Below are 22488 nucleotides of genomic sequence, written 5' to 3' on the forward strand. Positions count from 1 at the left end.
TATTTCTCTAAGTTCATTTTTTAAAAATTCCACCTATAAACGATACTATGCAGTGTCTTCCTCTCTTATTTTACTTAGCTCAGTGGCCTCCAGTTCCATTCATTGTTGCAAATGACAGGATTTCCTTTTTTTTCTTTTTTTAAAGGCTAAATAATGTTTGTCTCTGTCTCTCCTTCCTTCCCTTCCTATACCTGTATCTATATGTCTGTACATAGATTTTGTTTCCTGAGAGCGCTTTTATTTCAGTGTCCATGTTATATAATTTAATGGGAGAAAATTATCCTTTGTCTCTGTACCAGAAAGAACTGTTTCTAAATATCTTGTGTGATTTTATCTTATGAACACTGTGATTTCTGAAACTATTTCCTTCTTTACATTGCTAGAATAATACAGTCACTTTTATAGCTTGTTTTAAACAAGTATACTAAGCCTCAAAGCATAGTTTTTTAGTGCTAACCATACTCTTTTATTTTTATATTTCCTTTAAAATATAATTTTCCCATTCTTTTTTCCTTTTTATTCTGCTATATGCTTTTGTAAGCCTCCTGAAGCCTTTTCTGAAAGAAAAGTTGAGAAATAAATAGAATTTGTTAAAATTTTATTCCATGCATGGAGCTATCATCATAAAAAAAAAAAGCAAATCTCTTTTGCTTTGGCAAGTTTATTAAAAGGACTTATTCTGGGTTCCAGTTTTAGATGAAGGGGTTGTGAAACACTACAGAATCAGAAGACTGGATGAAGGGGGCTTTTTCCTCACCCGGAGAAGAACCTTTTCAACACTGAATGAATTCGTGAGTCATTACACCAAGACAAGTGATGGCCTGTGTGTCAAGCTGGGAAAACCATGCTTAAAGGTGAAATGCTTTCAAGCTGTGTTCCTTACTTTTGAAGTTACTTTTTTCCTTCAGATATAGGAGTTTTTTGTCATATGATATGCTAGCTCAGGAAAAAAAAAAAGGTCATTGAATACCTAAGGCATGGATAGGCAAACTATGGCCTATGAGCCAATACTACCCTACACTTATTAATATTTTTATGAAAGTGTAAAGTGTTAGTTGCTCAGTCATGCCTGTCTCTTTGTGACCCCATGTACTGCAGCCCACCAGGCTCCTCTGTCTATGGGATTTTTCCAGGCAAGGATACTGGAGTGGTTTGCCATTTTCTTCTCCAGGAGATCTTCCCGACCCAGTGATCGAAGCCCAATCTCCTTCTCTTCAGGCAGATTCTTTACTGACTGAGCTACCAGGGAAGCCCCAATATTTTTATAAATAAGTTTTATTGGAACATAGATACGCTCATTCATTTACAATCGTCTTTGCCTTTTTGCTATAATAGCAGAGTTTGGTCGTTGAAACAGACTATATGGCTCACTAAGTCTAAAACATTTATGATCTCATCCTTTGCAGAAGAAGTTTGCCAAGTCCTGACCTTAAGCAATCACTGAACACAGAAAATATTCATTCTTTGCACTAAGACACTAATCTAATATCCTGATATTGGAGCATTTAATGATACAGCTGGAGGAGAAAAAAGTGTTGGAATATAATTCTTACTTAGATGATCTGTATTCAAGACTATTAACATGAAATGACCAGGTTCATTATCCAGTTGTCTGCATATAATAGATATCATTTAACTGTTTAACAGTTTGTTTGGCCTGGTGTTTGGTGGAAGGAGATAACATTTGTAGAAATTTTATCTACATCTGTCATTAAATTCCACTGTTTGCATGTTTTACCTAAATGTGTTTAAAATTAGATAGTGGTCAGTCACCTTAGTTGGGCAAACCCTCAGCTCCTCATCAGAGTTTAGGTCTCATGTACCGTCAGTGGTATAGCCAGTCCTATGGTTTATAACTGGATGACTGCTGAAAGCGTCCTGGTGATGCCTGATTATAATACTATAGACAAGTAGAAGCTGAAGAATCCTGATCATTATGTAGGGAATTTATTGAGTTAAATCCTGCCAAGTGAATATGCAATTTTGATATAAGTATATACATCTTAGGGTATCACCAGTGGCTCAGTGGTAAAGAATCCACCTGCCAATGCAGGAGATGTGGGTCTGATCCCTAGGTTGGGAACATCCCCTGGAGGAGGAAGATGTAATCCACTCCAGTATTCTTGCCTAGAAAATCCCATGGACAGAGGATCTTGGTGGGCTGCAATCCATGGGGTCACAAAGAGTCAGACATGACTGAGCCACTGAGCATGCATGCATATACATCTTAGATGGTACAGAAATGACCTCACAAGAAAATCTAAGCTTATGCTAAGAAATATCTCACCTGATACCAAGACATGACTTAAAAATACTTAGTTTAACTCATAGTTTTGAATTCAGATAGGGAAAAGATTTACAAAACATGGGTGACCTTCTGTGCACTCAAGATGCCAATGACTTAGTGGAGGAAATAAGATAAATGTCTAACGACGGATGACAAGCTAGACTGTGAAGTATGAGAGCAGAGGCCTTGCCTGCTTTGTTTACACAGTGAAGCCTAGTTGGTGTTGAAAAATATTTATTTATTAAATAAATGAATGAACAAATAAGTAAATGAAATTGAAAAAAGATGAAATTAATTATGAGAAATTTGATGATACATATGGTAGATGCTACGGGTCAGAGAGTTGGGGAAATAACTGTGGATGAGATGGAACTTCATTTGACCTTGAACCTTGATTTAGGTAGGCAAGGATACAGAGAGAATGCATACCAGGTAGGTGGGAGGGGACATTGGGGTTTGGGGTGGGACAGATGGACAGCAAGGTGCCTGATGCAGCAGGATCTGGGAGGAGAGCAGCTGGACGAGGTGATAGCGCAGATTCTACCACTACTGCTTTTCATTTTAAGGTAATTGGGATAAAATTTACAATATTTTGTTTTTAAAAGTGATGACTCTAAAAGTACCTAGGTTATTTTCAACCAAAAAATTGTTAAGTATAACTTTTTTCTTACCAGTATTCTAATTATTCTGTGAAACAGATACAAGTTCCAGCTCCCTTTGATTTGTCATATAAAACTGTGGACCAGTGGGAGATTGACCGCAGCTCCATACAACTTTTGAAGCGATTAGGATCTGGTCAGTTTGGTGAAGTGTGGGAAGGCCTGTGGAACAATACTACTCCGGTAGCAGTAAAAACATTAAAGCCAGGTATGAGAACCAGAATGGCATACATTGATTTTTATAACCTACTTGCCATTATAAATGTTCAAGAGGTCATGGGACAGCTGGTTTGGACACCAAGCAAGTGTTTTGCTAGGTGACCACAGTACTCAATCCCAGTACCTGAGATTTTCACAATTACTGCAGATGTGTGGTTTTGAATCCTAATCCTGTTGAAAACTGAGACTAACCTTTACTGTCCAATCTTATCATCTTTTTTTCCAAAAAAGAAACAGCCAGCTATCCATCCTAACATCACTCTCTAAGGAAGGCCTTTCACAGGTCAAAAGAGAACAAAAAAATTAGATTTCTTTTATTAAAAAAAAGCTCCACGATAGTTTTCTCTCCAACAGGAATAATTATTATTGATTTACAGTGTAATAGCAGCAAACAGCTTTGGTGATTGCTTAAATGTCTTCACTTCACTGGGGTCATTAATCAATCTTCTCAGCTATTTATTGCTTAGCAGACTGCCATGCAATAAAGACGAGCCTGAAATCAACTCCCACAGTAGCTTTGACAGGCAAAAATTAATATTTAATGTTGCATTACTAGCTGAGTTGAGATTGGGTCTCTCTTGCTGTGCAGCTGGTCAAGCTTCCCCTGCAGAGGCTCCTGATGTGCTGTGGTTCCAGCTCTAGTGGATGGTCTGATTTGGCAATGATTTAAGCTTCCTTGGTGGCTCAGATGGTAATCAATCTGCCTGCCACGCAGGAAACCTGGTTTTGATCACTGGGTTGGGAAGATCCCCTGGAGAAGGGAATGGCAACCCGCTCCAGTATTCTTGCCTGGATAATTCCATGGATGGAGAAGCCTGGCAGGCTGTAGTCCACGGGGCCACAAAGAGTTGGACACAACTGAGCAACTAAAACATACACATACATAAGTGGCCTGTATTCCATGAATCTGATGACCACCCAAAGCATCAACATAAAAACGTATTGTAGATAAATTGTCTGAATGAAGATCATAATTGTCTGAATGAAGTTTCTCACTGGAAACTTCATGAATCAGATTATTTGGGGGTGGGGGCACGATACCACTATATATGTAATTGACCATAGGCCAAACTAATTATAACAACCCTAAGTGGCCCCTTATTATGGTGTGGGTGCCTCTTTTATTCTTAGCTCCATTTTGCCACAGTCTTAAATTAAGTCTTGATTCAAGACTTTAATCCTATTTGATTATGTGGAGCAAACCAGTGGTAAAAACTGAAATAAGCGAGCTCAGTAAAAATTGATGGAGAAGAGAATAGGCCATTTCCCCATATTCTTTCTCTGTAAGTCCTTGCCTCTTCTCCTTAGTCAGTGAAGAGATATTTATAGTTGATCTGTTTGGTTTTCCTAAGAATGTGATTGCTAATAATAGTACAAATATGGCCAACACTCATTGAACACATATGTGCCAGACAATACTATTACCCTGACACTGATTCTATGATGTCAGTGGAATTATTAGCCATGTTTTAGAGATGAAGAAACTGAAGTTCAGAGATGTTTGGTAATTTGTTTAAGATCACAGAGTGAGGTAGGGCTTGATTGAGCCTGGGTAGTGAACTTCTAGAGTCTCAAATGGCATACCAAAGGATAGATTGCCTCTGTGGAATAGCCTGCATTTCATTAATAAGGCTATTAATAAATAGCCTTACTAATGAACAAGTCAGAGTGTTAGCTTGGAGTGTCAAAGCTTATCCATGCTTGAGGTTCAAATAGTAGCTGTGAAGTCTTCAAAACGAGAGAATAAGGAACAAAATGGACTCTCTGAGCATCACTGAAAATGTTTGCACTATCTATAGTGAATACTGAGAGGTGAAATGACAGAATTCCTTCAATTACATCAGTGAGTCTGAAACATCATATTGTATAAGAAATAAAAGATTTTAAAATGACTAATGAAATGTAAACTCCAGGTAGCCTTTTTTCTCTTAAATTCTATGTGATTGTAACTACTTGGCACTCTGCATGGTGAGTCAGAGTCGAGCCAATATAAATGCAATTTAACTTAGATGAGTCTTCAAAATAGGCTCCAATGTCTCTCTTATCAAGCTATTACAACTCCAACTGTGGAGGTATTAATACATGAGAAAATGTGGAATGCAGTTTCAAGTGGTGAAAAAAACATTAATTTGTGGGAGGGGCCCATGAATGTTTTCTGCTTGGCCTATACTCTATGTCCCTACAGAATTAAAGACACAAACATGGTAGATGTCATTGTTTTTTAGGATAGTTATCCAGCTCTTCCCACAGTGTGTCCCAAGGACAGGGCAATGATTAGTCTTTGGATCCTGGGCAGAAAAACTCGCTGCAGTGATTAAACATTCAGTGTCTTCCAGCGTTCATGTTAATAGAATGTTTTCTCTTTGTGTTCCTAAGATGCCTGCCTTGTTTTATCAATTAGACTGTCAGTCTCTCCTTTTTCCTTCATTTTTCATATGGACCTGAAGCAACCTCTCTTCACGGACAGGTCATAATACATAAGCTGCACAGCCCTGATGCACCAACACACCAGTTATTAGGTTGCCCTGGTTGAACTGATTCTCTTCCTTGATAAATCTGAAGATTTGTGACACCAATGCTCTTACTTTACTGAGAGGCAGGAAGCAATCTCGGTGATTCCCACCAGGCTGCTCTGAGGACAGGAATGCCTCAATAACATAAAGTGATTTTCCCCTCTTCTTGTTTCAGGTTCAATGGATCCAAATGACTTCCTGAGGGAGGCACAGATAATGAAGAACCTAAGACATCCAAAGCTTATCCAGCTTTATGCTGTTTGCACTTTAGAAGATCCAATTTATATTATTACAGAGTTGATGAGACATGGAAGTCTGCAAGAATATCTCCAAAGTAAGCTGAAGACTTAATAAAAGGAAAAAAAAAGAGGAATTTAGTTTAGCGAATCCTATAAATGTCAATTTAGCAAGCCTTCTATAACCCAAAGGATATTTACTATGGCATATCTGTGACAATGAATGTCTTAACATTGAATTGCTCAACTACTCTTTAATAGGCTGTATGCTGTGTACTCAAAGGGAGGAAAAATGTTTATGTAGTGGAAGAACAAACTGTTCACCATAGACATATCAGAGTACTTAAATGCAATGTGAAAATTGAAGAGTAGATGTTTTGCCTGATGCTTTGTTTCCTACAGTAAGTAATTGAACAATATCAGTCATGGAGCAGTATTTTCCGTGGCCCAGAATTAGGAGACATAGAATAGTTTGCGGGGAAGGGAGGGAAAGTTACCCTCATTTTTGTCTTTGCCAGTTTTTGACAACACTGTGCTTGTTGGTATTTAAAATACTTCCAACTGCTAGAAAACATTAGAATGTTCAGGCTAAAAAGCAGACACATACTATTACCTTATTTTTACATCTGCTTCCTGTAGTCTGAGAAGACTTAAGGGTGTTGTAGAATTTTGGTGTTTATTACAAATGAATAATTTAATAAACAACAATATTATAAGCATTAAAATGAGATGTTCAAAGAAATGGAGATCAAGTACTGAGAGAACAATTCATGCTTAAAGAAGAGGCATTTTCTATACTTTCTTGACATGCCAGAGTGGGACTGATACAATGTATGAGGTAAAGGGAGGTGAGAAAAACAGAACAAAGATGTCAGAAAGATAGAATTTTCTTATTTCAGGGTGACTGGTGAAGCTGGTGATATTAAATTGCAAAACTAGATAGGAACAAAGAGCATAAGACCTGCTAACTGTTAAAAACAAAAAATATACCTAGCTCCCTTGCATAAATATATCATATTTAACAGTATTGTGTTACCCACCATAGGGAGACTAACCTCAGCACTGACTCCTTTTGCCTTATCCCCAAGGACAAAAGTGCAGGAGCCATCTCAGGTCATCTCTAACAAAAATGTTTTGTCAAATGATAAGCCTTCAGGCTGTTAAACAGCAACGTCAATTCTCAGTCCTCAAAACTAACAGCAGTGTTCAATTCAATGGATACTCTCTCCTTCTGGAACCACTACCTTCGTTTGGCTACTGGGGCACTTCATCCAGTGGCCTTTTCTCCTTTCTTTCTTTCTGGTTTTTCTCAGTTTATGTGATTTCCCTCATCTCCCCTACCTCTGGATATCTTGGGATTTTCCAAAACTCTTTTGCAACATCACTAGATTCCTTGCTAATCTCAACACTCTTATTGTTTAGTAACACTTATGTGTTACCAATTGCCCAAATCATATCCCTCCATTACTTCAGAGTCGTAATCTAACTGCCTTTATAACTTCTCTATGTGAATGCTGTATCAGTCTGGATGATGTGGGATAATGTGGGTATAATGTAGTAATGAACTCCTGCAAATCCCAGAGGCTTGACACAAGTATTTATTCTTGCTCATGCTACATATGAAAAACAGACTGGCTAATGTCTCAGGTCTGTTGATCACCTTGTCAGGAGCAGGAAATATGACTAATCTCATTCTGTCTGTTAAAGTTTCTGACCAGGAGTGACAGAGGTAACTTCTGTGCCCTGTTTATTTGGTTAAATCAAATCAAAGGGATAGGAGAGCACAACCCTCTAAAGTGCTTAAGAGCAAGAAAAAAACAAAAGTTTATAAATAGCCCTCATTTCTATTACATATATCTATTGGATATCTCAAAATAACATGTCCAAAAACCAATCTCTGATATTATCCTCGGTAACCTGCCCCTCTTGAGGTTTTTCCTTCTCTCATGATGCCAACACACAGGCTTACTATCTCAGTCTTCTCTACTCTCACATCCTATGTCAGACCAACCAGCAAATCCCACTGGCTTGCTTTTGAAACATATCCAGGATTTTACCACTTCTCAACACCGCTACTCCAGTGCAAACCATCATCAACCCTCTCCTGGATTCTGCAGTAGCCTTCTAATTGATGTCCCTCTTCAGGTTCTTGACCCCTTACATTTCTTCTTAACACAGTAGCTGGGGTGCTAAGTCTCTTCAATTGTGTCTGACTCTGTGTAACCCTAGGGACTGTAGCCCGCCAGGCTCCTCTGTCCATGGGATTCTCCAGGCAAGAATACTGGAGTGGGTTGCCATGCCCTCTTCTAAGGGATCTTCCCAACCCAGGGATCAAACCTGCATCTCCTAAGTCTCCTGCATTGCAGGTGGATTCTTTACTCACTGAGCCATCTGGGAAGCCCCTACTCATTTCGTAATGAATGATTTATTTAGATAGCTTATTTTTAGTCTCTTCTAAAATACAACTCAGTTTTAGTGCTTGAACAATGTCAGGGGCACAGAAGGTGTGCACTAACTCTGTGTTGACTAATTGAATGAATAAATGATGAATAGATTAAGTTGGGGCTATTGTGAACCTAATTTGAGACTTGGGGTTACACTTGTTTTAAGACTCTTGATATTCAGCTTGAATGCCAGGTACACTTATGTTGCAGACTCCTTTGACATTGAGGATTTCTGTGGCCATTGTGTTTTACTCAGGGTTGAGCATGAACTCTGTTGTCTTCTGGGTTGAGCCATCAGGGTCGAGTTGACAAAGGCCTTCATTTGCCATGATTCTTAGTAGCCAGGGGGAGTAATGAAGGTGTGTTCATTACAGGCAATTCCTTCCCAATCAAGAGGGTTTCATTTCAACAAAGTGGTCTTAAAATGAATCTTCCACTCTTAAACAGCCCATCATGATAAATATTATTAAGCTGAAAGGCTCTTGAGTAATGGAACATAATGAAAATATTTCCTTGCTGCAGATGTAAATTGTCGCAGGTCTGTGAACCCTTATATCAGTTTTGACATATGGCTGTTGTATTAGAAGTGTGCTCTGAGGTTGTACACATTTCCTAGGCCACTGCACTCTTTCAGGGCAGGAAATGTATTACTCAATTTCCTTCACTGTTGTGCCTGTCAGTGAAAACCTTTTTATATCCACTGTAATAGGATTAGATGTTGTATTTGATAGTTGAAATAACACATTTTTCTGTAGAACCATCTTTGTAGTCCCTAAGCTTGGCTGAATATTTTTTTTTTGTAATAAACTTCTCCAAAATGGGAGAAGCCTGTCAAAAAACTTTAGCACTATGGGTAATTGATGCCTGGTATTTCTTATTGAAACTTAAAGAGGATAAATACCTGCATCTTTTTAAGTTTAGTTGGGCTTGTTTGCTTTCCAATAAATACTTGTAGAGCATCTAGTATATGTCAGTATATTTTCTTTTCCTACGAATCGAGCTCCAGCATGTAGTTCATCATTCTCATGGACAGTCCACCTAGTGGACTGATGCAGACAGGGATGTTTTGACTGAGATACCCTTTAACTGAACAAAACTATAGAGCTATTTACTGTTTGTATGAATGGAAGTCTCTTCATCGCCCCTGACTTTTGGGTGCTCTGGAGTGTAAGGCGGATTTTAGAGAGGCAGTATAGAATACATTTGAGTCATGAAATTTCAGTCTCCAGCATATCCTGGATTTGAATCTCTGCAATTTATTACAAGACAACCCCGATGGTCCAGTGGTTAAGAATCCACCCGCCAGTGCAGGGGACATGGGTTCGATCCCTAGTTGGGAGGATTCCACATGTAACTAAGCCCCTGCACCACAAGTACTGAGTCTGTGCTCTGGAACCTGTGAGCCCCAACTACTGAGCCCAGGCATCCTAGAGCCTGCGCTCCCCAGCAAGTGAAGCCACAGCATTGAGAAGCCTGTGCACCACAGCTGGAGAGTAGCCACGGCTCATGGCAGGCAACCAGAGAAAGCCCACACGGCAAGGAAGACTCGGGGCAGCCAAAAATCAATCAATCGATAAAATATTAAAAAAATATTATTTGTTCCTCTGAGTCCCAGGAATCCCGATCAAAGAGGGCAAACTACTTCCTGTAGTTTCTCTGAGTATTAGATGAGGTGACTTACTGGAAATCAACCATATGGGATGGTGGTAGGAGAGGAGCATATATTTTTAATTTTTTTCTTTAAAGAAAACTTTATAGCACTTACTATGTGACAGGAATGTTTCTAAGTCATACACAAGCATTAATTTAGTTCATTCTTCTAACAACCTCATGAATTCTTATCATCATCATCCCCACTTAGCAGTTGAAGAAACTGAGGTATGGAGAGGTTAAGTATAGTAACTTATTCAAGATGGTTGCGTGAGAATTCAAACCTAGGAAATCTGGCTCCATAATCCATTAAAAAAATAATTTTATTTATTTATGGCAGTTCCGGGTCTTCATTGCTGCCCAGGCTTTTCTCCAGTTGTGGCCAGTGGCTACTCACTAGTTGCTGTGCAGGGCTTCTCATTGCTGTGGCTTCTCTTGTTGCAGAGCACAGGCTCTAGGGAATGCAGGTGTCAGCGGTTGTTACTTCCCAGGCTCCAGAGCACAGCCTCAGTTGTTGTGGAGCACAACATTAGTTGCTCCGTAGCATGTGGAATCTTCCCGGATCAGGGATCAAGTACGGGTCTCCTGCATTGGCAGGTGGATTCTTTACCACTGAGTCACTAGGGAAGCCCCATGGTCCGTGTTTTAAATTGTATACATAGCACTGATATTTTCCGAATATCAAACTTTTATCTATTGCTGCACAACAAATTACCCCAAAACTTAGTAGCTTAAAGCAGCAAACATTTATTTCCTCACAGCTTTTGCAATCAGGAATCCAGGTGCAGATGAGCCAGGTCTCCTGGCTCAGGGTTTCTCACAAGGCTGCAGTCTTTTTATTTGCTTGTAAACAGGATTGTTTTATTGTCTTCTCTTTCTGATAGTTCATTATTAATGTGTAGACATGTAACAGATTTATGTATATTAATTTTGTATCCTAAAATTTTACTGAATTTATTTATTAGCTCTAGGAGTATTTTTGATGGGGTCTTTAAGATTTTCTGTATACAGTGTCACGTCATCTGCCAATAGTTAACGTTTTACTGCTTCTCTTCCAGTTTCTTTCTTTCCTTGTTGATTGCTCTGGTGTGGACTTCCAATACTGTGTTAAATAGAAGTGGTGAGAGTGGGCATACTTACCTTATTCTGGACCTTAGAGGAAAAACTTTCTGCTTTTCACTATTGAGTATGATGTTAGCTTTAAGTTTGTCATCAGTTCAGTTCAGTTCAGTCGCTCAGTCGTGTCCGACTCTTTGCGACCCCATGAATCGCAGCACGCCAGGCTTCCCTGTCCATCACCAACTCCAGTTCACTCAGACTCATGTCCATCGAGTCAGTGATGCCATCCAGCCATCTCATCCTCTGTCATCCCCTTCTCCTCCTGCCCCCAATCCCTCCCAGAATCAGGGTCTTTTCCAATAAGTCAACTCTTCGCATGAGGTGGCCAAAGTACTGGAGTTTCAGCTTTAGCATCATTCCTTCCAAAGAAATCCCAGGGTTGATCTCCTTCAGAATGGACTGGTTGGATCTCCTTGCAGTCCAAGGGACTCTCAAGAGTCTTCTCCAACACCACAGTTCAAAAGCATCAATTCTTCAGCGCTCAGCTTTCTTCACAGTCCAACTCTCACATCCATACATGACCACTGGAAAAACCATAGCCTTGACCAGATGGACCTTTGTTGGCAAAGTAATATCTCTGCTTTTCAATATGCTATCTAGGTTGGTCATAACTTTTCTTCCAAGGAGTAAGCGCCTTTTAATTTCATGGCTGCAGTCACCATCTGTAGTGATTTTGGAGCCCCCAAAAATAAAGTCTGACACTGTTTCCACTGTTTCCCCATCTATTTCCCATGAAGTGATGGGACCAGATGCCATGATCTTCATTTTCTGAATGTTGAGCTTTAAGCCAACTTTTCACTCTCCTCTTTCACTTTCATCAAGAGGCTTTTGAGTTCCTCTTCACTTTCTGCCATAAGGGTGGTGTCATCTGCATATCTGAGGTTATTGAGATTTCTCCCGGCAATCTTGATTCCAGCTTGTGCTTCTTCCAGCCCAGCGTTTCTCATGATGTACTCTGCATAGAAGTTAAATAAGCAGGGTGACCATACACAGCCTTGACATGCTCCTTTTCCTGTTTGGAACCAGTCTGTTGTTCCATGTCCAGTTCTAACTGTTGCTTCCTGACCTGCATATAGGTTTCTCAAGAGGCAGGTCAGGTGGTCTGGTATTCCCATCTCTTGAAGAATTTTCCACAGTTTATTGTGATCCACACAGTCAAAGGCTTTGGCATAAATCAATATTACTCAAGTCCTATTTAAATACACTGCTGTATTAAACACACACACACAATGCTTAGGTCTTTCTCATTTGAAAACTTTCCTTGACTCTATTTAATTTCGTTTTCTTAATTATAAAAGATGACAGACATGTAGAATGGAACATGTATGATTTATGCCCTTTCTACATATATATTTATCATGTAATTGTAAAGTGAGCAAATAAACAACTATGCAGCCGATATGCAAATCAAGAATAAGATACTCAGCATTCCAGAAACTGCTCTAGTACCTTATCAATGACAATCCCTCACTATCATAAACTTCAGGATAATTGCTCTCTCTTCCTTGACTTCATTTTCCTCTGCTAGCGTTTTGTTATTTCCCTGTCTTAATTAGGCTTTTGGAAATTGATTTCTCTTCTTGCTATCTCCATGTCCTCAATTCCCATTCAGCCCTTCACCCTTTATACTCCATCTCCAGTGGGATTTTCTTCCTGTCACTAGTGTCTCCAATGACTTATTAATTGCTATATTTAAGAAATGCTTTTTAGCTCTTATCTTGCTGGATTTATTTGACACTAGTGGTGACTTTCTCTTCTCAAACTTTTGACTGTTAGGATGTTCCCTTCTGGTTCTTCTCTCGTTCTGTAGGCTGATTCCTCTCAGTTTTCTTGCAGGTTTATTTTTCTATGCCCACTGTAAATGTTGGCCTTTCTCATGATTCTATCACCTTGTAGCAATCTCAGCAACTTTTAATGTTTAACTTCCACCCATAAACATGACCCTTAAATCCGTATCTCTAGCTACATGCTTTCCTTTGAGCTTCCAAACCATATGCTTGTCTTCTTTTAGACATTTCCACTTGGGTAATCCACATGCATCTCTAGTTTCACAGATCTTAAACTGTTTAATTCTGATAAGGCAGCAGCAATGATAGCTAATAAGAACAGGTAGACTTTACTGTGTTCTTCCTATGTCAAGTACTATTTTAAGTGCTTTATGTGTATTAACTCATTTTAATTCTCTTTTAACAACTAATCCCATGAGGTAAGGGCTTCCCTGGTGGCTCAGATGGTAAAGAATCCACCTGCAATCTGGAAGATCTGGGTTTGACCCCTGGCTTGGGGAGATCCCCTGGAGCAGGGCATGGCAACCCACTCCAGTATTCTTGCCTGGAGAATCCCCATGGACAGAGGAGCCTGGCGGGCTACAGTCCATGGGGTCACAAAGAGTCGGAGACGACTGAGCGACTAAGCACACCATGAGGTAATGGTAATTATTGCTGTATATATGGGGAAATTGAGGCACAGGAGTATTAAGCAGCTTGCCCAAAGTCAGGAAGAAATCTAAGGTGGAGCCCTGATTCAAAGCTGGCACTCGAGCTTCAAACCAGTGTTCCCCCCTCTTATACTGTAATTACCTCTAAAGTCAGGAGTTGTGTGTAAGACTCTTGACCATAAATTCAATGCATTTTTGGTAATGTTTGGCTTATTCAGACAAGGATAATGATAGTTTGGATTTATGTGAGACAATTTCAATTCTCCAGAAATTTGAAGGTATCTATTAACAGTATAGCATCTCAACTATCCAGGGATGGCTGACACTGTTTCACAAAGTCATCATAAGATAACACTAATCTCTCTGTAATTATCAGACTGGCTCTACTATATAAATTTCCTATACTTCATTATGCAGAATCAGCAGTAGGAGAAACTATGTCTATGAAAGGTATACCATGCCTGGAGAGACGAGCAACCTATTCTAAGAATAACAGACTAAGAAAGAAACTTTAACACATGCATCAAACTTGATGGAGTACAAATGTAATATACACAGTTTATAACTACACATATAGAGCCTTCATTTTTTTGTGAGCTAGTTTTTAAGAACAATATGATGGAAGAATGAGACCCTTTCATTGGCTCAACCATGCAAATTAGCATTATTTTTAGGTTCAAAGACTAAAGCAAACTATACAATGAAAGAAATCCAGAGGCAACCAATTAATTTCCAGGAAGAGATGAGTCAGTGACATGTGGTATTCAAAATGGCAATAGCTGGACTCCTTCAGATATTTATAGCTGTGTTTGGATAATGTGGTACTTTTGCTCCTTTCTCTCAGTAATGTTCATTTAGGGAAGGGAGGGACTCAGCTTTGAAATGTGTTTGAACTCTGAAAATTGCTGCCTCATTAACCCTTCACAGCAAATAGGATGGTTTGTACTGATTATATTTATTTTCTCAACAGATCAGTGCTATGGCACTTAATCCCACTGAGAGCTCAGTCATCAGAATTCTTAGAATTTGCTTCAATATTTCAAATATTCTCCAAATTGAACCTCTTATTTTCTCTTTTTGCCTAGATGATGCTGGATCAAAAATCCATCTGACGCAGCAGGTAGACATGGCAGCCCAGGTTGCCTCTGGAATGGCCTATTTGGAATCCCAGAACTATATTCATAGAGATTTGGCTGCCAGAAATGTCCTTGTTGGGGAACATAATATCTACAAAGTGGCAGATTTTGGACTTGCCAGAGTTTTTAAGGTGGATTTGGCTTTGTTTTAATTAGTTGGTGATGAGTCAAAAGGCGCACAGGCCAGGAGACTAGTAGTATTCCTGCTGGTTTTCTTCCACAATATTTCTGAGAGTCCTGTGGTCCATAGATCCTGTCAGGATACCAAGGCCCTACAGACAAAACTACCTTCTATTTCTGTTTCTTCATCAATTTGAAAGAAACAGAGAAAACAATGACCAACCACATGGGAAAGTATGTAATTAAGTTTGTGGTTGAATTAATGATCAGTTTTTCATATCAGTCTCTGGTAGCTCAGTGGTAAAGACTCTGCCTGCAATGCAGGAGAGGTGGGCTCAATCCCTGGGTCGAGAAGATCCTCTGGAGAAGGAAATGGCAAGCCACTTCACTATTCTTGCCTGGAAAATCCCATGGACAGAGCGCTTGGTGGGCTACAATCCATGGGATCTCAGAAGAGTTGGACGTGACTTAGCGACTAAACAACGATAGCCTCTGTCTGCCTTTGTTTATTTATAAGCAGCACACTTTGTATAGCCACTGTATGTATTGCTGTTCACTTTGTGCCAGACTAATATGCATGCTGCCAGAACTCTACAGCAATCATTGGTTTTTAAAATACTGCCTTCCCCTACCTCCCTCAATTTTGTGACATCAGGCCAGAAGACACTGATATGGAAAGTGTAGTATTAGCTGTTTTTCTCTGAATTTAAATATTTATTTCTGCATTATATCCTAAAATATGAGTGTGGAGCATGAAACACAAGTATATGATTCTCTTTTGATTTTATGAAGTTGTCTTTCCTCTTTGTAAATTAATTAGATCCCCAGTGAGTTGATATAGTAATTTAAATCATTTGGATCCTACATTTCAGTATTAGAAAATGGTTATATGGTAATTCTCAAAGTCAGTGGCTCTTCAATACCAGCAGTAAAAAAAAAAAAAAAAAAGGCTTTGTTTTCACTTTTTTTAGTTTGTTAAAGACCAGGTATAAAACCCGTGTCATCACAGACGAATTTCCCATATGTAATATAATGCTCCTTCCAGTACTACTTTTAGCACATAGTAGGATCTCAAAGGGCTTCCCCAGTGGCTCAGCAATAAAGAACCCACCTGCAATGCAGGGGCCACAGGAGTCTTGGTTTCCATCGCTGGGTTGGGAAGATCCCCTGGAGGAGGGCATGGCAACGCACTCTAGTGTTATTTGCTGGAGAATCCCATGGACAGAGGAGCCTGGTGGGCTACAGTCCAGCCAACTGCAAGTCAGGCATGACTGAAGCAACTTAGCACGCATACACAGGCTCTCAAATAGGGCTTCCTTGGTGGCTCAGATGGTAAAGAATCTGACTGCAACGCAAGAGATGGAGATTTGATCCCTGGGTCAGGAAGACCTCCTGGATAAAGGAATCGCTACCCACTCCAGTATTCTTGCCTGGAGAATTTCATGGACAGAGGAGCCAGGGCACTACAAAGAGTCAGATAGGACTGAGTCACTAACACTTTCACTTCAGGCTCTCAAATAATGTTTCATTAATGACTAATTTGCTGCTGTACTTATCACCTGAACTAAACTCATTTTGAATCTTTTCCCTCTATATTTTAATGAGAAGTAGATTACAGACGAATGAGGGTGGCCAAAAAAAATACCACTTTAACTTGGCTTGATTCCTTAATGCATTAACAGGTAGAGAATGAAGACATCTATGAATCTAAACACGAAATAAAGCTGCCGGTGAAGTGGACTGCGCCTGAAGCCATTCGTACTAATAAATTCAGCATTAAGTCCGATGTGTGGTCATTTGGAATCCTTCTTTATGAAATCATTACTTATGGCAAAATGCCTTATAGTGGTAAGTAATTCTAAAGTGGGCCTTTCTGCTGTAGGTCACTTACTTAGGTGTGACTTTAACTGCTTTGCCCAGACTTAGAGGGCAGAGTTATGAGGCTGACCACACCATGCGCCTGTGGGAGCATAATAGATAAAATTTGATGATAATGATTTGCATTAATGAGGTGCTTTATTGCCTCCTTATCCTTTGCTCTTGAATTGCAGTCTTATAGACAGTACTTGCTGCAGGATTTAGTCTTGACAGCCTGGGAAGAGAATGGTGGACTTCACAGTTTCTCCGAGGAAGTCAATTTGCTTTGTCCTCTAGGGTATCAGTATCTGTGGATTTAAGACTCTGATTTTCAATTTGTTTTTTGTTGGTTCCATTGTATATGTTTTAGGTATGACAGGTGCTCAGGTAATCCAGATGTTGGGTCAAAACTATAGACTCCCTCAACCATCTAACTGTCCATTGCAATTCTACAATATCATGTTGGAGTGCTGGAATGCAGAGCCTAAGGACCGGCCAACATTTGAAACACTGCACTGGAAATTTGAGGATTATTTTGTAACAGAGTCTTCATATTCGGATACAAATAACTTTCTTTGAGGAACACTGAAGAGGAAGAACAAATAATGAAGCAGCAATAAAACCGAATAATCAGTTCAGCAATACAATCATATTAACCAACTGTAAAAATGAATTTCTCTTCACATATTCAAGTGATAAGGTAAATTTGGCCATATGATATAAAAAAGATTAAATATGCATTTTACCAACTGGGCAATACTGAAGGACAGTCTAAGATGAAATATCATCTCCCCACTGCCTGGCCAAATCAAACGTACTAAACAGAGTTATTTTTCTTTTTAAAAGAGACATACATTTCTATTTATTGTTTGAAATGCCGATCAAGAGGATCAAGAGATGATAGTCAATTTTTACTCAGTGACTGTTGTAGCATTTTCCTGTTTACTGATTAAAGTGGTTATTCATTATTCCTTGGATTGCTGAATCCCATCAGACTGTTGTTATGAAGGAATTTGATTGCTTTGCTGCACAGCAGGACCTGTGCTTTGAGATTTTTTTTTTCTCGTTTAAAATATCCTGTAACTACAATGATGGCAAAGCCATGTTAAATGACTTGATTGTACTTGGAGTAATTGCACATATTTTTTTCTATGCATAAAAAAATGAAGCAGCTGTTGAGAAAAAGAATTAAAATCTCCCTCATTTTGTAGGAGGAAATGATGGAATTTTTCTATACCTCGATGTGTGTCATCTGAGATTCATCTACATTAGTTTTAGTCTCTTAATGTTAAGAATCAGATTGCAAAGCTGATGACTTATTATCTATGGAAATATGCAAGAAACATGTAATAGCCTGCAAGATCTGAGAAATAAGTATCAGGATAGTTCAGGAAAATGAGAGGAGATCAGTAGGATTGTTTTATGACCTAGGATTTCTGAATAATTAAAAAAAATGTACCTTTGGTATATAGGCCAGATTTTCAAACTGACTACAAAACAGGTCAAATTCTGCTTCAGATCTAGAGAGTATGAATCAGGAATAATAAGGTTTCATAACCTTGGTTTTAAAACTGTATTTTTTGTCTGGTTAGGCCAAAAGGATTTTTTACTCATCTTAAGTTTTAATTAACCTTTGCAAGAATCTTTTTTCTTTTAAGCAGTTGGTTTATCAAGTTTTGTGCCTCATTAGATAAGTGTAGAGAGTCCTCAAAGAAGGTTTCAAATAAAAATATATATTTAAAGATCTAATGTAAAGCAATATGAATGAAACAATAAGAAAATTTTGAGTACATTGAGAATATTTTGAGTATATTCTCTCTTCTTTCTTTAAAGGGAAGGAAGAGCATTTCTAAGCAGTTACAGAAGCCCCAACACAAAGTAGATTAAGCACTAAGTAAATCTGTAACTCTCTAATTGGAAGACAGAAGTGGTTAAAAAGGAGATAACAGGCCCCGGATAGGGAGTCACTCGTGCTAAGCCCCATGTCAGCAAACCTAGACTTAACACTTAACCTAATTGCAGTTTCAGCCTCTCCCAAGAATGTAACCTTTAACCAACCAGTCAACCTGGAATCACTGGGCCAGCACGAGGGAGGTAATCTTCCTGATAGACCCCTTCCATCCCACTTAGGAGGACAACCTTGTCCAAAACAATGCATTCTTGGCTAATAACTTCCTTTGCCCACTCTCTTTTCTGTTTTTAAAAGTCCTTCCTTTTCTATGGCATGGCCTACCTGTTTTCTATTTGTTAAATGAGATGCGGTCTTGATTCAAGAATCACTGAATAAAGCCAATTTGATCTTTAAATTTACTCAGTTGCATTTTTGTTATTTAACAAAGGAGACAGGGTTTCATGAACAATACCATTAGCAATTCAGTGATGCTCTTGTTGTCCAACTCTTTTGAGGCCCCATGGACTGTAGCCTGCTAGTCTCCTCTGTCTATGGGATTTCCCTGGCAAGAGCACTGGAGTGGGTTGCCATTTCCTTCTCTGGGGCATCTTCCCGACCCAGAGATCCAACCTGCAGCTCCTGCACTGGCAGGTGGATTCTTTACCAGTGGCCACCTGGGAATCCCATCAATGGTGTTAACAAAGATTGAAGTCCTTTCCCAACCTTCCCTCTGCCATCAGCATTGTTCTCATTCCTATGATCATAGACGGCCATCAGAGCCAACTGGGCTTGCCTTTTCTCCATCCAGCAAGAAAAATGGGAAGTCTCTGTCTTTGCATTTTCAGCTTGTATAAAAATCATTCTTTTTCTTTTAAGGCAAGTTGGGGTCATATGCCCAGCCCTAGACCAATAATAGACTGTTTTGTGCTGACTTAGAATAAGTTCTAGGCTTCCCTGGTGGTTCAGATGGTAAAGAATCCACCTGCAATGCAGGAGATCTGGGTTCAATCCCTGGGTCAGGAAGATCCCCTGGAGAAGGAAATGGCTATCGACTCCAGTATTCTTGCCTGGAGAATTTCATGGACAGAGGAGCCTGGTGGGCTAAAGTCCATGGGGTCACAAAGAGTCAGACACAACTGAGCGACTAACACTTTTGCTTTTTTTTTCAGAATATGTTCTGCCACTGAAGCTGGGAATATGGGTACCTTTTCTGGAGATAGGCTGGGAGGCTGGCTTATCTGAATAAAATTAGAGAAGCCTGGGTAGGTGTCCGTTAAGAAAGTAGTCCCCTAGAATAAAGTAGCTATGCAATATACATATAATAGTGTGTGTGTATATACACTTAAACTTTTTGAAACTAAAATGGGCCATGTGGAGCTAACAATTATAGAGTCATTTGGTTCCTTTATGTGTGTGTGTGTGAGTATGTGTGTGTTAGTTGCTCATTGGTGTCTGACTCTTTGCAATCCCATGGACTGTAGCCTGCCAGGCTCCTCTGTCTGTAGAATTCTCCATGAAAGAATACTGGAGTGGGTTGCCATGCCCTTCTTCAGGGGATTTTCCCGACTCAGGGGTTGAACCCTGGTCTTCCGCATTGCAGGCAGATTCTTTAAGGTTTGAGCCACAAGGATTATTGAATAGCAAATATTTGTAAGGGAAGGTCAACACTAATCTTTCTAATTATTTGACTATGTATATTCAAAAGCAGAGACATTACTTTGCCAACAAAGGTTCGTCTAGTCAAGGCTATGGTTTTTCCTGTGGTCATGTATGGATGTGAGAGTTGGACTGTGAAGAAGGCTGAGTGCCGAAGAATTGATGCTTTTGAACTGTGGTGTTGGAGAAGACTCTTGAGAGTCCCTTGGACTGCAAGGAGATCCAGCCAGTCCATTCTGAAGGAGATCAGCCCTGGGATTTCTTTGGAAGGAATGATGCTAAAGCAGAAACTCCAGTACTTTGGCCACCTCATGTGAAGAGTTGACTCATTGGAAAAGACCCTGATGCTGGGAGGGATTGGGGGCAGGAGGAGAAGGGGATGACAGAGGATGAGATGGCTGGATGGCATCACTGACTCGATGGATGTGAGTCTGGGTGAACTCTGGGAGTTAGTGATGGACAGGGAGGCCTGGCGTGCAGTGATTCATGGGGTCACAAAGAGTCGGACACGACTGAGCGACTGAACTGAACTGAACTGAAGGCAACTTCAGTTACTTAAAGTCAAAGAGTCTAATGCAAAGAGCAAATTATAAATAACCAGTTATTAGAAATTAAAAGAAAATAGCTCATTTTCTTTGAGCTTATTTCTAGGAGTTCAATCCTGATTGAACATATACAGAAATGAATTAAAATATTCCCATTTCATTTTGAAAATTCAACTACTATATCATTTTCTTTTTGTAGTAGCTAATAACAATAAATTTTTTCATAAGGTCTGATTTTGAAATGTAAAAAGAAGGTTATCCTTTCTTGTTTTTATACTACCTGAAACCCTCTGACTTAACACGTTTGATTCTTGGAGACATTTATGTTCAAGTTTCTGTCAAACCAATCTATTATTCTTGTTTTTACCTGATGGATCATAGAGAAAAATAATAGATTCAGTTATGAGAAGCAGGAATAGATTTTTAAACTGATATAAAGTTCTTTCCCTGTATAAAATAAAAGGCTCAGGTAAAGATAAGTTGAATTCTCCTACAATGAGCCAGCTCTTGTTAAATTTACCTCCCATAAATTGAAGCAAAGCATTTTCTATGTAATGTTTTATTTATGTAATTCAGTTATTTGGAGGTGGTGGTGAGGGATGTGAGTACATAATTTCATGTGGTATTTCAAATCTCTGTTGACAAAAATCTAAGGATTTTTAAAATAGAAAAAACCCTCAAAATTCCAATAAGCCTCTCTTAAGAAGGTTATGAAGGAAATAGCTTTATGTTGTCTAAGGTCAAAAGAGGCATAAATCTAAGTGACCAGAAATCTGCAAACTGGGCTGCGCAACGGGTCGTCTTAAAGGACACCAAAGAACAAGCCATGGGGAAATATCAGGCCGGCCACATCAGCTCGCGTATTTTGCTCACAATGTGCGTCCGCATGGTGCCTGCACGGATGACTGAACTATAGGGGCCCAAGCTTTTTCCATTCTCTGGTGGCCCAATGGGAACCGCTGCCCTTGGAAGGATGCCGGCTGTCACCCAGCTGGTGTTTCCTAGAGGAAGCAAGGCTCAGCTGGTGATCCGTAGCTTTGCCAAGCATATGCCCAATCTGCAATCCTGTTTTTCGTGAACTCGAGCATGTGGTTTCTGGTCCAAATGGTCTGGTTGGTAGTGTGTTTTCTGGTGACTTTTCAGGACTCTTCACAAAGATATGTGAACTACAATGGCGATAATTTGGATACTTATTCAGATTGTGTGAAAGGCCACTTAAAAAAAGCAAATGAGGCTTTTATACATGGGGAGTGGAATTGCCAGTGAGTTCATCTGGAAATATTCAGTTTTTGTATTTCCTGGCATCATTACAGAGTTTTGGTCTACAGTCTTCAACATAATCCCCAAATTCCATGGAATGGGCTAAAAGAAAAAAGGTGGGAGGTTTGATGGAGAATACTTAGAAATCTTTTAAATCCATGACCCCAGAAATATTTTAATTTTCACTGTATCATCCTTTTACTGCCTACATTGCCCTATTAAACGCCTTCAGATTTGCTTTTTTTATATTAAGGAACTGATGGTAAAACTCTTAGATTATTTATGACATTTAGAAATGAGCTGGAGAATAAAAATAATGTACAAATGTTGAATCTCAGAACTTTAACTAGTTTAGCTTCAGTCTGCACTCAGGTGATACTATCTATATAGGAGTTATAAGATTAAGTCATAAGGAAAGAGACACCCAATTATTTCCTTTTACTTTTCTTGCTTGGGTAG

The 22488-nt window shown here is 39.3% G+C and overlaps 1 protein-coding gene across 1 annotated transcript in view; it reads left to right on the forward strand.

Moving 5' to 3' along the window:
- FRK (fyn related Src family tyrosine kinase) overlaps positions 1-18987 on the forward strand; it is a 102024-nt gene extending 83037 nt beyond the window's left edge. The window contains exons 3-8 of the mRNA XM_027551162.1: positions 691-854; positions 2986-3154; positions 5854-6012; positions 14650-14831; positions 16503-16668; positions 17048-18987. Coding sequence (XP_027406963.1) covers positions 691-854; positions 2986-3154; positions 5854-6012; positions 14650-14831; positions 16503-16668; positions 17048-17256 — 1049 coding nt within the window. The 3' untranslated portion in view covers positions 17257-18987. The remainder of the gene's footprint in view (positions 1-690; positions 855-2985; positions 3155-5853; positions 6013-14649; positions 14832-16502; positions 16669-17047) is intronic.
- The last annotated feature ends 3501 nt before the right edge of the window (positions 18988-22488 follow it).

The sequence above is a fragment of the Bos indicus x Bos taurus genome, chromosome 9 (genome assembly GCF_003369695.1).
Source record: "Bos indicus x Bos taurus breed Angus x Brahman F1 hybrid chromosome 9, Bos_hybrid_MaternalHap_v2.0, whole genome shotgun sequence".
NCBI lineage: Eukaryota > Metazoa > Chordata > Mammalia > Artiodactyla > Bovidae > Bos > Bos indicus x Bos taurus.